General features: G+C 53.8%; 5 protein-coding genes across 5 annotated transcripts; 3 read left to right on the forward strand and 2 right to left on the reverse strand.

The window, feature by feature from the left end:
* The first annotated feature begins 166 nt into the window (after positions 1-166).
* Positions 167-1,884, forward strand: CDEST_03392 (Putative CDP-alcohol phosphatidyltransferase). The gene is made up of 4 exons (XM_062919551.1): positions 167-531; positions 614-709; positions 832-1,025; positions 1,155-1,884. The coding sequence occupies exons 1-4, from the start codon at positions 456-458 to the stop codon at positions 1,521-1,523; spliced, it is 735 nt and encodes a 244-aa protein (XP_062775602.1). The 5' UTR covers positions 167-455; the 3' UTR covers positions 1,524-1,884.
* On the reverse strand, positions 1,858-4,726 carry CDEST_03393 (Class II Aminoacyl-tRNA synthetase/Biotinyl protein ligase (BPL) and lipoyl protein ligase (LPL)). Its single transcript, XM_062919552.1, has 4 exons — positions 2,604-4,726; positions 2,407-2,545; positions 2,284-2,340; positions 1,858-2,226 (listed from the first exon to the last, which is right to left on the reverse strand). The coding sequence occupies exons 1-4, from the start codon at positions 4,570-4,572 to the stop codon at positions 2,034-2,036; spliced, it is 2,358 nt and encodes a 785-aa protein (XP_062775603.1). The 5' UTR covers positions 4,573-4,726; the 3' UTR covers positions 1,858-2,033.
* A 600-nt stretch (positions 4,727-5,326) lies between these two features.
* CDEST_03394 (Putative H/ACA ribonucleoprotein complex, subunit Gar1/Naf1) lies at positions 5,327-6,552 on the forward strand. Its single transcript, XM_062919553.1, has 4 exons — positions 5,327-5,491; positions 5,597-5,647; positions 5,722-5,822; positions 5,889-6,552. The coding sequence occupies exons 1-4, from the start codon at positions 5,416-5,418 to the stop codon at positions 6,312-6,314; spliced, it is 654 nt and encodes a 217-aa protein (XP_062775604.1). The 5' UTR covers positions 5,327-5,415; the 3' UTR covers positions 6,315-6,552.
* Positions 6,553-8,302: 1,750 nt separating this feature from the next.
* On the forward strand, positions 8,303-10,487 carry CDEST_03395 (Putative major facilitator superfamily, MFS transporter superfamily; the record flags this gene model as incomplete). Its single annotated transcript, XM_062919554.1, has 4 exons — positions 8,303-9,109; positions 9,152-9,321; positions 9,372-10,026; positions 10,082-10,487. The coding sequence occupies 4 exons, from the start codon at positions 8,303-8,305 to the stop codon at positions 10,484-10,486; spliced, it is 2,037 nt and encodes a 678-aa protein (XP_062775605.1). The 3' UTR covers position 10,487.
* Positions 10,407-14,441, reverse strand: CDEST_03396 (Putative pleckstrin domain, PH-like domain superfamily, AH/BAR domain superfamily). The gene is made up of 3 exons (XM_062919555.1): positions 13,010-14,441; positions 12,126-12,951; positions 10,407-12,050 (listed from the first exon to the last, which is right to left on the reverse strand). The coding sequence occupies exons 1-3, from the start codon at positions 13,761-13,763 to the stop codon at positions 10,853-10,855; spliced, it is 2,778 nt and encodes a 925-aa protein (XP_062775606.1). The 5' UTR covers positions 13,764-14,441; the 3' UTR covers positions 10,407-10,852.
* Positions 14,442-14,644: the final 203 nt, after the last annotated feature.

Here is a 14,644-nt window from a genome sequence, read left to right on the forward strand (position 1 = left end):
TGAGGTAACCCAAGGTACGTACTGGCTTAGCCATGACTTATCACGTGCAGTGAACTCAGCTAGCCTCGCTATGATGAGGGCAGCTAGGCGGCTTCGAGTCTAGAACGACAGGGCTATGACGGCATGTGCTTTTCTCAGTAGCATCCTTGTTGGCTCCCCGAGGCGGAAGAGTGTGACCGACTGACCTCACGCCTAGCTGTCCAACATCCGCACCAGCACTTGCGTATTCCTGTACCGACTTTCCGCTCCTTGCACAATCTTGGAGCTCATTGAAAACACTTCCTACATAACGTAGTCGCTCTGCCTGATTTTCCTCCTTCTCCATAATCACAACCTCCCAGCCTCGCTGCCATCGAGATTTCAGAACGAAAAAGAAACACAGTCGGCACAACTTCTTTACTGCTTCACCAGGACAATTCCCAAACCCCCTCCCCAATTCAACAACTATTGCAGTCATGTCGAAGCGGAGCAGCAGCGCAGTTACGAACGGTAGTCCGATTAAGGATGCCACCAACAGTTTCGCCGAGCCTGGTATGTTGCAGACACCCAGCGCACATGCTATCCATGTGTCGAAATGCGTTCAGGGCTAATGAACATCTTGCCCAAGCTATAGCCCACGACAAGCAGAAGCTTCTTCTCTCCGCCGATACTGGCCACTTTTCCTTGATCCGCGCCCTCCATCTCGCCGATGCGATTACTCTCTGCAATGGTGCGTCCTCCCACTACGATTGTCTCGTCTGCTTTTGACCTGGTCCTCCGCTATCGGGTTTGCCGCTCTTGCCTTGAGCACACATTTGACCCAGAAATAATAACTGATATATCGGTTAACAGGAGCCTGTGGTGTCATGTCGATTTTCACTTCTCTTCGCTATTGCCTTGGCGACCCTTCGTCCTACAGCACGCTGTACCTCGCCCTCTTCTTCCTGCCGTTTGGCCTGTTTTTCGACTTCATGGATGGCAAAGTTGCGCGGTGGAGAAAGAAGAGCAGCATGATGGGCCAGGAGCTGGATTCGTTGGCCGACTTGGTACGTTAAAACACTTATCTTATCCCCTTGCGGGCTCTGCCGCCACTGCGTGGTAGTGTATGGACCCCCGGAGCAAGGCCTAGCTAGCTACGGACGAAGGAGTGGGATGTCAGCTAACAGTGGCCAAAGATTTCTTTCGGCGTTGCCCCCGCCTCTGTGGCATTCGCCCTCGGCCTGCGTACCCCCATCGACCACGTTTGCCTGACCTTCTTCGTTCTGTGCGGTCTCACTCGCCTCGCTCGCTTCAACGTTACGGTCTCGGCTCTTCCCAAGGATGCTACTGGCAAAAGCAAATACTTTGAGGGAACACCGATTCCCACTAGTCTTGGTCTCGATGCCGTCATGGCTTACTTCATCTCCCAACGGTGGATTCTTCAGGACCTTCCTCTGGGAACATGGTTCACAGGCTCCGCCTTGGAGTTCCACCCTATTGCTCTTGTCTTTGTGGTGCACGGATGCCTTATGACCAGCAAGAGCATCCATATTCCTAAGCCTTGAGTTTTCTTCCTTCTCCAAGTCACACAGGTCTTGGTTCAGAGATTGTTCTCGATCATCTGAGAGTTGGATACAGACATAAGATGCCCCGAGAACAGCACAGGCGGTAGTAGAAGGTGGCTAGCAGCGCAAAGCAGACTTAGGTAGGGAAGTGTGCAGGCTACCACTCTTGAGGGGCTCAGGGGACGACGACAAAGATGCGAACCGGGATAAAGTCAGTTGCAATGTCAGCCCAACGCAGAGAGATATACACTTCTTAGCGCAGACACACGCAAAACATGCATGATACCCCATTCTCACATCGTTTCGTCGTTTCATATTTATAAGGTTAGAAATATGCATCATCAAGTCTTCCATTTTTCACATTCATCTACTCGCAGTTGGTAGGCTATGACTATAATTCAGGCTACCTGATATGAGCCGTCACAATAACCCCCCGAACACCATTCTCAACAATTTGCATACAAAAACGGGCAAGCTTTTTGATTGAGTTTATGCCTTGGCATCCTGTGCTCAGGCCTTGGCCACGGCGGGGAAGGGGTTGTAGGTGCCTCGTTCCTCGCGGAGCTTCTTGAGCTTATCGGCGGCTTCGTTGACGTCGACGGGCTTGCCACGGTCCTGGCTCGACGTATCGTCCCGATAGCGGATGTTGACCTGCTTATTCTTCATCTCTTCATCACCCACAACAAAGATGAAGTTGTATTGGCTTGGTATGTTAGCTACTTCAAAGTTCACCAAGTAAGGCAGCTTGTAAATTTCGTACCTTAGCTGAGCACTGCGGATCTTTTTAGGTAGGGTATTGCCAGACAGGTCAACATCGCTGTCAGATCATATCAGTAAGGCCATTGTCCGCTCGAGCTGAGGGAAGACACGGAGGACAACTCACACCCACATGCCCTGCTTCTTGAAAATAGCTTGTACCTCCTCGGCATACTCGACGAAGCCTTTGCCAACAGGGATGACCATGATCTGTCTAGGGCTGAGCCAAAAGGGCCACTTGCCGGCAAAGTGCTCGATAAGGATACCTAGTGTAAATAGGTAAGAAACCAGCCCAATCAATCCATGATTATATGGGCGACTCACCCGTGAATCTCTCGATAGATCCAGCCATAGCACGATGGATGATGACAGGACGCTGGCAGCCGTTGGTCAACGGCTTGATGGTGCGCTTCTTCTCCTTCTCCTCGCCGGTGCCGGCAGCGGAGTCGATGATAGCCTGGGGGTCCTTGACTTTGACCTCCGGCGCCTTGGGTGCTGCGAGACCCTCTTCTTCCTTAGACTTAGCAGGCACATCAGCTGAGACGTACTCCAGACCAAAGTTCTGAGGGAGCTGGAAGTCCAGCTGGATGGTGGCACATTGCCATTCACGGTTCAGAACGTCCAATATCTTGATGTCGATCTTAGGACCGTAAAAAGCACCGTCGCCCTCGTTCAAAGTCCAGGGCACGCCGCCGTCGGTGACAGCAAACTCGTCCAGCGCCTGCTTGAGCATGTCCTCGGCCCTGTTCCATGTCTCGAGCTCACCTAGATACTTCTCTGGGCGGGTGGAGAGGCGGAGCTTAAAGGTAAAGCCCAGGAGGCCGTACATCTCGCGAAGAAAGTCAAAGAGATTGCTAATCTCTGACTTGATTTGATCTTCCCTGCAGAAGATATGTGCGTCATCCTGCTGAAATCTGCGGACACGGGTGAGACCCGACAAGGCACCGCTGGCCTCGTTACGGTGAAGGACTCCAAAGTCGGCAACACGCCAAGGCAGTTGGTGGTAGGCCTTGGGAGTGTGGGCAAACATGAGGCAGTGACCGGGGCAGTTCATGGGCTTAAGACCAAACTTCTCCTTGTCGACATCGAGGACGAACATGTCATCCTTGTAGTGATCCCAGTGTCCACTGATTTTCCAAAGTTCGGCGTTGTACATGTTGGGAGAGATAACCTCGTGGTAATCGCGCTTGAAGTATTGCTCCTTAATGTATGCGAGAAGGGTGTTGTAGATGCGCGCACCGTGCGGCAGCCACATGGCGCTGCCAGGGGAAAGCTCGTGGAAGAAGAAGAGTTGCTGGTCTTGGCCCAACTTGCGGTGATCACGGGCGGCCGCCTCCTCAAGCCACTTTTTGTGCGCAGCGAGCTCTTTCTTGCTAGGGAAACTGACACCGTAAACGCGCTGAAGAGAATCGTTCTCTTGGGAGCCGAGGAAGTACGAGGCACTGTTCTTCATGATGCTGAAGGCCTCGATGCGGTCGGTGCTAGGAACATGGGGTCCACGGCAAAGATCGATCAAGGGACCGTTGCGGTAAACAGTGGTCTTGGTGCCATCGGGGATCTTGTCGTTAATGATGTGTTGCTTATACTTGTTGTAGCTGAACATCTCAAGAAGCTGCTCCTTGGTCAACTCAAGGCGCTCGAATTTCTGCTTCTCCTTGACAATGGATCCAACGATTGACTCGAGGGGCTTCCAGTCGCTAGCCTGGACAGCAGCGCCTCCAGGGAGAGCCATCTCGTAGTAAAAACCATTGTCGACCGGGGGACCGATGCAGAGGGAGCATCCAAATCTCCTCTCGCAAGCCTCGCCAAGAATGTGCGCAGAACTGTGCCAGAAGACCTGCTTGCCTTGCTCGTCATCAAAGTTCAGCAGCTCCAGCTTGCAGCTCTTCTCCAAGGGTCTGTCCAAGTCCCACAACTGGTTCTGGTCGCCATCCAGTCGCGCGACAACGGTTCGCTTGTAAAGGCTGTTGGAGATGCTCTTTGCGATCTCGCCGGGGGTGGTCTCGTAGCTTGTACCCTGACGGATGGAGCCGTCAGGCATGGTGATGGTGATGGGCTCGCGGGGCCTCGTGGCGATTTCGTCATCATACTCCTTCTTCAACCGGTCAAAAAGTTCGATTCTCTTTTGTAGGAAATCGGGAGGGGGGTTGAGCTCGAGGGAGCCGGCCGAGACGTCGCTAGCATCTTTGACCTTCTTCTCTTTCTTAGGGGCCTTGTCTTTGTTAGCGCCGCCAAGGGCAACCTTCTTGACGCCCTCGGTGACGGACTCGACAGCTTGCTTCGCGGAATCCATGATGTCGTCCAATTGCGAGGTCGCGAAGGGTCGTGGTAAGGAGTGAGATTCGGCAGAAAGAGGCACGATGTCGAGTCTCTGGGCAGTAATTTTTGGACGAAACAGCAAAAGTTAACCCCGCCAAAAGCTCCGGTGAGTCAAGGGTTTGGGCAACTTAAGGCGCGCAGTGTCTTGCTAGCCGCTTGCGAGCCCCTCCCTGGAATGAGCGCCGACCGCTGTTTGATATTCAGCACACGCTTAAACCCGTTTGGGCAAGTGTGGGACAGGCTGCCATTGAAATGAAGGCACTCCGTCCCTCCTTCTAAGGCGTGCTTTTTGCCCCTACAACAGCTATTGTGAGTTTTTTTTATCTATGTAGGTTCTTGCTAAAGATGCAGTAGAGGGCTGTTTTGTGACAGGATATTCCGAAAAGACTCCTAATAAATAAATAAGAAATCAAGGCGTCAGATATCATAAGGTATTGTTGATCAAGGGGCTGATTGTGTCTGAGTGCCTACGGCAAGAGCAGTCCTAGAGGACTTTGGCGCGAGGGCGGCAGCCTAGGTACCTAGAACATACCTGAAAAGGCTTAAGCTTCTGGCGAATATTGAATCGTCCCTCTCTTCAGAGAACCACTCAGAGTGGGCAAGCCACTTTGGTTTTTTGGCGGGGTCGTCCGGAAGAGGCTATCTTCCGTCCCGCTACATGCGACCAATAGCATAGCTTGATTGGCCTGCACCACAAGTTAGGTCGCTGGAAATTTTCTGTCGGCTGGCGGATGGATTCGTTTTCCCAATAGCAGCAATTTGGCACCAGCGGAAAAAGAAGCAGCTCCAAACGACAACAGCCAATCCACCCATCAACATGTCATTTGGACGAGGAGCTCCGCGCGGTCGCGGCGGCGGTGGCTTCGGCGGTCGCGGAGGCGGCGGGTTTGGTGGTATGTCTCAATTAACTCTTCTCATTCCACGATATTCATCATCCCCCGACGATATTGTCTGGCTCGATATGCGCTCTACCGATCAACGTTAACTTGGACACGCAGGCCGTGGTGGTTTCCAACAGAGAGACATGGGTCCTCCCGCAACGATTCTCGGTATGTTCACTGCATCATTCGCGACGCGTTCTTCCGAAGAACATGACTCTTCCTAACAGCAACTTGTTTTACAGAGATGGGCAAGTTCATGCATGCTTGCGAAGGCGAGATGATCTGCGAGAGCATCAACCCCAAGGTTCCTCACTTCAATGCGCAAATCTTCCTCGAAAACAAGGTGCGACCGTCCCCCGAATAAAACTTGGGCCGTCAATCCAAGCAGACTTGTCTAACAGTAAAACAGACGGCTGTCGGCAAGGTTGACGAAGTTCTCGGCCCCATTAACCAGGTGTACTTCACCATCAAGCCCTCGGAGGGCATTCAGGCCACATCCTTCAAGGAGGGCGACAAGTTCTACATCGGATCCGAGAAGCTCCTCCCGCTGGAGAAGTTCCTTCCCAAGCCGAAGCCCCCCCCAGGTGCGCCCAAAGTCAAGCGAGCAGGCCGCGGTGGCCCGGCAAGAGGTGGCCGCGGCGGCCGTGGTGGCTTTGGCGGTCGCGGAGGTGCCCCGAGAGGTGGCCGTGGCGGCAGCGGTTTCGGCGGTCGCGGAGGTGGTGGTTTTGGCGGTCGCGGCGGTGGTGGTTTCGGCGGTCGTGGCGGTGCGCCGAGAGGAGGCGGCGGCTTCAGCGGTGGTCGGGGTCGGGGCGGCTTCAGCAGAGGAGGCCGGTAGGCTGTGGCTTTGATCGTCAACTCATAGGAGGGGAGGGTTTCTTCTGTTGGACTACGACTCTGGCGTTCTGGTTTGCTTTGCTTTTACAAACATTGGTCCTGGCGGTAGGGCCTCAGGCTGCATGTACATCATCCACTGTGGTCACCCAAAAATAGAGAAAAGTACTGATCGCGAGCTTTCGTAAGATGCCCTAACTGTAATGTCATCTGGCGTGTGTGGGATATTGAAATGGGTTTGAAGGCAGCCAGGGCGGGTTTGCAGCTCATGGTCGATCAATGTAGGATGCAGTGCAGCGCATGTGTTTCGGTGTCCAGTCAGCGATATGAAATCTGCTTGAGTTGCGGTGTGTTCAAAACCATGCAGAAAGTCAAAATGGGCAGAGGGATATTTACTGGTGAGTTAATGGCAGCAGACGTGAGGACGACATCGTTCGCTCCAAACGCTAACGTATCCGCGGTGGTAGGTGAATTGAGGCTGAGTTGAGCTTGCGCTAAGGAAGAGTGCTAGACAGTCGACGTTCCTTGAACAATACTTAAGTTTTTGATAGGTGCCTGTTTCCAAAAATAGGCATCTGAACCTATCTTGCCAGTAAAGCTTCGAGGAAGGCCGGGCCCATTGCCGACTTTCTGGGGAAATGCATGTACTCCCCACATGACTCCGGCGCTGCATCTTGCTTCTTTCTCTCTGTCCCTACGTGGCCATCCATCATATCTGCTGCTTTACGGATACATACTGCTGCTTGCAGGTTCACCATCAAATCAGACCCGGCATGCCATAGGCGGAAACGGCACCGAGCCCGGTTTACTTCCACAACACAAGTGTGCTGGATACCATCGTGCTGATGATCACCACAAGTCGAAGTCTTTACCCAGACGGTACCGGCGAGCTTTGGGCTGTTCAAGGCACGCGAAGGATCTTCTGTTGGTGGCGCGGTTTGTTCGCCGGTGGGGCCTCCCCTACCACTAATACCGGGTGTAACTCTGCGACCTCATGAGGCACCGACTTGGCCACACATCTCCGTCGACGCCATTGTCTTTCATCCTTTCGCTTCAACCCCAGCCTCGGTCTTCTTCCAGGGTCCTAATTCCCATCGGTTCCTGTTCGGCTGAACTTGTAATACACTTACAAACACACCAAGGTAGCCGATCAATGTCACCGTATTGTGCTCCTGGCGGGCCGGCAGAAGCAGTTTGGCCGATCAAGCCTTCTTACGATCATGCTTCCTGGCAAACGGACGAAATTGTCCATGGAACTCCAATATGTCAGCCGCTGAGGCTCAGCTGGCTAGGATCTGGTGATCTCTCTTCATCTTCAGGCACGCCCAAATGCCGCAGAGTTATGTCTCGCCCACCCCTCGTTCGTCGTTCGAGAGGGCTTAGGCACTAGTTATGCCTCAGCCGTCCAACGTCGGGTTGAACGTATATCATGTTTGTCTTGCCCTGGTTTTATTCGACACGGCGCGGTCCAATGCCGCTAGGGTGCAGGCTTGAGCAACACGAAGGAGCACGATGAACCGCTCTCCGGGGCGCGATGTCCTGGCTGCGACCCGCGACCCCATGCCCCTTGAAAACTGAGCTGCCTACACCAGCCCCCTTCCAAGAAGACATCGGAATTCATCCAGACTCTGGGGCTTGTACCTACAAGTGGGTCGGTCTCTGTTGTTGATGTTCCCAGCTTGATGCGTGGAGCTGGACTAAACCTATTCTTATGCTGCAGTGACACCTTGTTCGAAGGATTCTACCACTTTTAGGTTCAATTGCCATCTAGTCAACTCATGCGTTTTGTTTAGTGTGTCCGCGTCTTCCCCGTTGAACCTCTTCTTCGTCTCCCTTCTGCCCATCTTCCTTGATTCTCTGCATCGTACGCAGACTCCCTCCAACCAAGGTCTTTTCTTCTTGTAATGAGCTGCTGCTTCTTATAATACTTTCTCAAGGACATATGCCCGCATTTACTTTCACCCTAGTTGTTCCCAATATATTTACATCACGATGAGCAGCGCGAATAGCTCAGTATCATCGAGCCCCATTCACACCCCGACAACAGCACGTGAATCACGAAGCGCCAACGAGGCACTACAGAGGGTGGCAAATGTTATGATAGCGGTGACGGAATCTTGCAGACAGCAGTTTCGAGAACAATATGCAAATGACGATGAATCTTTTGGGCGCAATGGGCGGAGGGACTCGGCCTCTCAAGTTTCGACTCCAGATCTAGTCTCTCCCACTACAGTCGACGACAACGACAACTACGAAGCCAAACGCCAGACCAACCATCTTGTATCCAGTCCGCGACTCAATCTATCGACCTGGGATTCTAACCAAGCACCAAAGATCCATGTATTGCCTGTGATGCTTACGCTTCCTCGCAATCCGACCGTTCCTCAGCTCCGGCGGCTCTCGTACCGGTACCTCCCCATCGCGCAGACCCGGACTCCAAACACATCAAACCTTCACAGAGATGTTCGCATTTCACAGCCAGGGCTCGCGACCCATCCGAGAAATCAGATGAACGACTTTGCGTCACATAGAAGATTAGCCCCTGGAGGGCTTGAGCACACATTAGAGTACCCCGACCTGTTTGAAGCAGCTCGGAGGATTGTGTTCACCCGGCGAGTGAAGCACTCCGTAGAGGCAACATTGTCAAGAATGATACACGAAAATTCAACACAAGCCGAGGGCAATGAGGAACGTCTATCTTGGACCCAGCACAGCAAACTTCACCAATCACTACCACTTCTCAACAAGGCACCTCGGCCACAACTGCCGTCTGCCCAAAAAACCTGGCTCGTGGGTGTCGTCAGCCTTTACCAGATTTTGGCGTTTGCCAGTCTCTCCTAGGCCATGGCCCCAGCCCTGGGCATCTCCCAGTCTTTCACAAATGTGGGATCTGGCCAGCACTCGTGGTTTACCGCGGCTTACGCTCTCACCGTTGGCGTCTTTGACTTGCCCTCAGCACGCCTAGGAGACACCTTCGGTCGTAAACCCGTCACCGTTCTCGGCTGTCTCTGGTTTGCACTCTGGAGTGTACTTGCTGGCCTGTCTCTCGATGTCCAGAGAGGCGGTGGAACGGCACGGTGTACTTCTGCATCTGCCGCGTCATGCAAGGGATCGGCCCGGCCCTCTGTATCTCCAATGGCTTCACTACTCTCGAGATGACGTTGGTTCCAGGCCAGAAAAAGGATAAGGCAATCTCAATCTTCAGTGCTTCCGCACCCGTGGGCTTCGCCCTTGGCACAGTCATGTCGTCACTGTTCGCCCGCGGCGCTGCATGGGAGTGGTCATTCTTCGTTCTCGCCGCCGTCAGCGTCTCGGCCGGCGGGTTGGGACTGCTAGTGCTCCCCTGCCAAGCCCTCACGAAGAAACACTCTGGCAACAGCATATGGGTGCGGCTTGATCTCTCTGGCACAGTCCGCGGCGCCAGCGGTCTCATGCATTTCAGCCTTTCATGTAATCAGGCTCCGGCCGTGGCTTGGCAAACCCCCTACTGCTACTTCTTCCTCATCGTAGGCGCCATGTTCTTCGCAGCATTCACCTACAACGAAACAGTGGTCGTAAACCCATTACTTCCCCTGAACACCATAGGCTCGGTGACGAATCTGATACTAACTTGCACGGCAGCGGTCTGGGGTTGTTTCGCCATCTGGGCGTTTTATACCTTTCAGCTCCTAGTGCTGCTGCGCGAGTGGAACTCGCTCATGGCCAGTACCAGCCCTGTCCCCGTTGCTCGCTGTGGCACTACTGCTTGCTTGTCTCATGCCTGGAGTGGAGGTGTACTGGGCATCTTTCGTGGCCGTCTTGTCTTTGCTGCTGGCGTCTATCCTGATGGCTACGGCACCGCCTGAGCAGACGCACTGGGCCAACGCCTTCGTCAGCAGCTTGCTTGCGCCTTTGGAAATGGTCGTGGCAAGCCCCCTTGCGACGACTATGTTGCGGGAGAATCTGCCAGAGGAGCAGAAAAGAATCGCAAGCAGTGTGGTCTTGGCCAGATCGAGCTACGCCATATCGTTTTTCATGGGAATAGCGAGTTCGGTCGAGGTTCAAGTAAATCAGGGTGGCTCGGATGTCTTGTCAGGATGCAGAGGAGCGCAATATTCTGGTGTAGGTCTCGGAAGTCTGAGAGTCTTGCTGGTAACGGCGATCACGCTTCAAGCCGTATTTGTCAGGGGCTCATGAGTGCGGTTATGGCATCGATGCCTGTGGCGTTCCGGAAGGACAAGGCCCTGAGGAATGTGACTTGCTTGATAATAGATATGGGAATGCGGCAGAGCTACTGATGGAACGTAAAAGAAAAGAAAAGCTCCCATCCCCGTTTCTCATGCGGGCCCTGGTTCCCGTCAACCCGTCTTTTCGTCAACTTGGGACGGAGCAGTGAAAGATATTTTCTCGTAGGAATATATCAGTGTGTCAGACTTGACGTGAGATGACGAAAGTTTGCGCCGTGGACCCCGAGGCAATTCTCCAATCCAATGTCCCCATCTTACCCATTTTCCTTCCCGAACCGTTTCCATTTCCGCACACATGGATACCCAGTGCAATCGTTCATCGACTCGATTCAATTGTTGCTGCATTTCCCTTTGGGTATTCCCCGGGAATGTGAAGATTGGAGATTGTTGGAACGCTGTCGTTTCTGACAGTGCCAGACGTAGGCCGAACAGCGGAGATTGGCTGCTGTTCACGAGACGCACCCTGGCTTCTGGGAATGAACGTGGCGACAGCAGCGTCGGGTGAGACGTTTTGTTGGAGGTAGTCATTACTCTGGGTACGTTCATTGCCTGTTCTGGCGACGGAAACATTGTTGGTGGAAATGCCTGGAGAGGGCTTTCTGGTACCGTTCATCCACTGGTCGTATTGTCCGTTGCCGCCGGGTGTCTCGAGAACGTGACCATAATCGGCCGATGCTACTGGACTGGAGTCCACCTCATGATTGTCGAGTGTCACGTGTTGGCTTTGAGTTCTTTGCACGTCGGTGTCGGGAATATAGGCTGCCTGCTGACCACGAGTCAAAGATTGCGATCGGTGAAGTGACTCGCGCGTGTAGGGATTCACCCCGTCCTCGCGAGCTTGCTGGGTCACTATAGCAGCGTGAGACGGGATCTCCTCCATAGGCGTCTGGTCCGTACCCCCATATCCATTCGGGTGCTCGTCATAACCGAGATAGACACCCAACATACTGCCTGGTAAGGCAGCGGATGGCATGACTGCGTCACGATCAGAATTGTCGAGTCCGGAGCTTACACTAGAGGGCGAAAGAGGTGCCTGTAAGCCTCGCTGCGCGTTGACCTGGATGTCAGATGGGAACCGCCCACCTGCTTCGGGACGGCGGGCATCTTGTCTTGAACTCGTGCTTGCTGCAACCGCCGTGCCCGCCGAGAATGGTTCGTCATCGTCATCGTCTTCGAGTACACCGTCACTGCTCATGGATCGTTGTGAAGACTGGCTCAGGCTTCGTACATGTCCACGAACAAACTCGCTCCTCTCTTGAGGGGACCTCTCAGTAAGGACCTTAATGTCTTCGTACCAAGCCATCATTGTATCATGGCTCTCGGCCCGAAAGACCCAAGTGTGGCCACGATGCATCGATCCAGTTTGGCGACCCTTGAGGATAAACTTGTTCGAAGACCCGCCCTCGCTAGAGTGCGAACCTAGTTTCTGCTCTGGAAGGTACAACGACATGACGGGGGCTTGGCCCTTGTCTGCCGATTTAAATTCATGGAGATGAGTCGAAGAAAGTACATACCTGTACCCGACGTTGCAGTCAGCATTCTGTGTCTCGGGAGTTGCGGTCTATCTGGATATGCACGGGCCAACTCACCAGCCAGCTGTGTAGCTCTTAAGGTACTTGCTCTTGCGCTCAAGAAGTCCCGCGCGAATTTCCTGGCAAGCGACGTGTTCTCGACCCGGATAGTGAATGTGTTCAGCGGACCGAAGTGGAATATCTGGATCCACGAATTGGTCGTCTCTCTGGACGAAGTTCGCCCACTCATGGTCTTTGGGCATGGAGATGGGGCCGACGCGGAGCTCTTCAATGGTGTTGTAAGCGGCGTCGGACTCGCGCTTGAGGATGCCAGCGTAGGCGTTGTAAGCCTTTTGGACCTCGCCCACTACGATGGCCTCGAGTTCGCGGCCAGAATTCTCCAGGTTCAAGTAGGCCTGGTGGAGGTAGTTTTCCTCATCGATCTGACGCTCAACCTGCCTGTCGACGGCGAGACGCAGTAGGTACGGATCTTGCTTTCCGGTCGTTAAAGAGGGGTCCAGATCAGCCTGGCCCAAGGTGTCTTGTAGCGCCTTGACAGCGCGCTTCGTGCCATCCATCTCCTTGTCTACCAAGTTTTTGAAGTCGCCCGACAAGTTCTTGATCTCCTTAATCTTCTGATGAAGGTCATTTCGCAGACCAGTTAGGGCTAAAATGACATCCTCCTCGATCTCCTTGGCCTTGTTTGATTCAAGAATGGCGCCCTTGTGGTAGCTCCGCAGTATTTGTAGCGCATCATCGATGCCACCCGAGTCGAGGAAACCGGGTGGACTAGAAATATTGTTGGCGACGTTGGCGAGCTTCAATAACGATTTGGACTTGTGCTCGTAGTGTGTTTGAATTTCACGGTAGTATGCAATAAGGTCTTTGAGAATCTTGCGCCATGCTGGGGAAAATGGGTCAGTGGCTTCGGTAGACGGATGGGGTTGCGCAGGGGCGCTTACACTGGAACCTGGTGGCTAAAGCATCGGTTGGGTTTCCCGACGTCGGAACGGGGCAGTGGAATGCGCTGTGTACTTCGTCGGGGTCGTTGGAGGACTGCAGAGCTAGGCTACGGACGCTTCCAGCCTTCATGCTTCGTCGACTGCTACTGCGCTTCAGACTGCCGTTTCTGCGCAGCGAGTTCTTCTTCTTGAGGGTGTTGTGGCGCGAGGGAAGATTCAGGTGATCCTCCCCGCCGTTGGAGACGAATGAGTTGGAACGAGGCATGTTGGACGAGTGACCCTCAATGATGCTACTTCCTCTTTGGCTCGCATCCCATTCTTCTGTGAACTTGCCGCGAGCCGTAGCGAAAGGTACTGCCAGGTTGGCGCGGTTGTTGTTGGCGGCGTCCCTCTCTAAAGGAAGGGTTTGCGCCAGGTTGTGCCCGGTGTGAGAGTTGGCTAGAGTGTTGTGTTGCGTCTCTTGATCTTCGCCGTATCGCAGAGGAGCAGTTCGTTGAGGAGGAGTAGAGTAGGTAGCGGCGGCGGCAGTCGAGGTGTATGATGAAGAGGGCTGGGCGGGTTGTTGAGGGAAATAGGACGAGGTGGGATTTGGGTTCATAGCGGCGGCGGCGCCGTGGTCAGCTCGTTCTTCCATGTCTCTCCCTCTGTCCCGTTCCCTTTCTCTTTCCCTGTATGAGTCGGAGTCAGCGAGGTGCGGCGCGTGGTTGGGCCTCGGCGTGGGAGATGAAGACGCGAGCGGGGATCTAGCGGCCATCGTGTGGGCGTCTCAAAGACACCAAGACACCTTGAGTGCCGGTGTTGGAAGGAGACGACTCAGGCTAGCGCAGCAGCGGGGATGGGCTGCAAGCTTGAGGATCGATGGCGGCGTCTTTAGACAGACTTAGCGCAGCAAAGAAGGGCGGAATGGGCGACAATCAATAGGTTGAGGTGTGCGTTTGACGCAATGGTTAGCGGAAGAGCTATCTTGGGCTCAGACCAATGTCGTCATCAGCGACGGTCGAGTCGTGGAGGTGGCTCCCGATTCGGCCCAGCGGAATGCTATGTGTCTCGGGGATTGGTGTTGGCAGAAGAGGCGAAGTTGAGGAGGCAGCTATTTTCTCGAATGGTGCGTGGGCACTGGACAGGCGCACAGGTGCGACGCAATGAATTGGTCCTCCTTATGTCCCTTTCTTCTTTTTCTTTTTCTTTTGGCGTAAAATCCCGGGACAGGATAGGATATGAAGGGGATGATGACGGACTGAAGAAGAAGAGGGTCAAGCACGGAAGTTTGGTCTTAGGTTAGGTCAGGGAGGATTACGCCTACCTACCCACCCACGTTGTTCAAGGTATAGAACCTGTCCGCTGGGCTGTCAGGCTCTTTCACGGTGCATAGAACATGGAAAACAGGGGATGGGGGATTCCGTTTCTCGAATCTTGCACGAGACAACATCTGGTATTACCACCCAACCAATACACCACCCAACCAATACAATACCAATTCCTCCGTCCTTTTCTCTCTCTCCTACCCCTCTTCAGGCCTCACTCTCCCTCCCGGTTTGGTTCTCACAGGTCAGACAGGGTCACAGAACCGATTCTTTGGGTTACATCTCCACTAAACTGGCTTCATGTGACTAAGGTATGTGGCCAAGGCGGTCC

The sequence above is a fragment of the Colletotrichum destructivum genome, chromosome 2 (assembly GCF_034447905.1).
Source record: "Colletotrichum destructivum chromosome 2, complete sequence".
In the NCBI taxonomy this organism is placed as follows: Eukaryota; Fungi; Ascomycota; class Sordariomycetes; order Glomerellales; family Glomerellaceae; genus Colletotrichum; species Colletotrichum destructivum.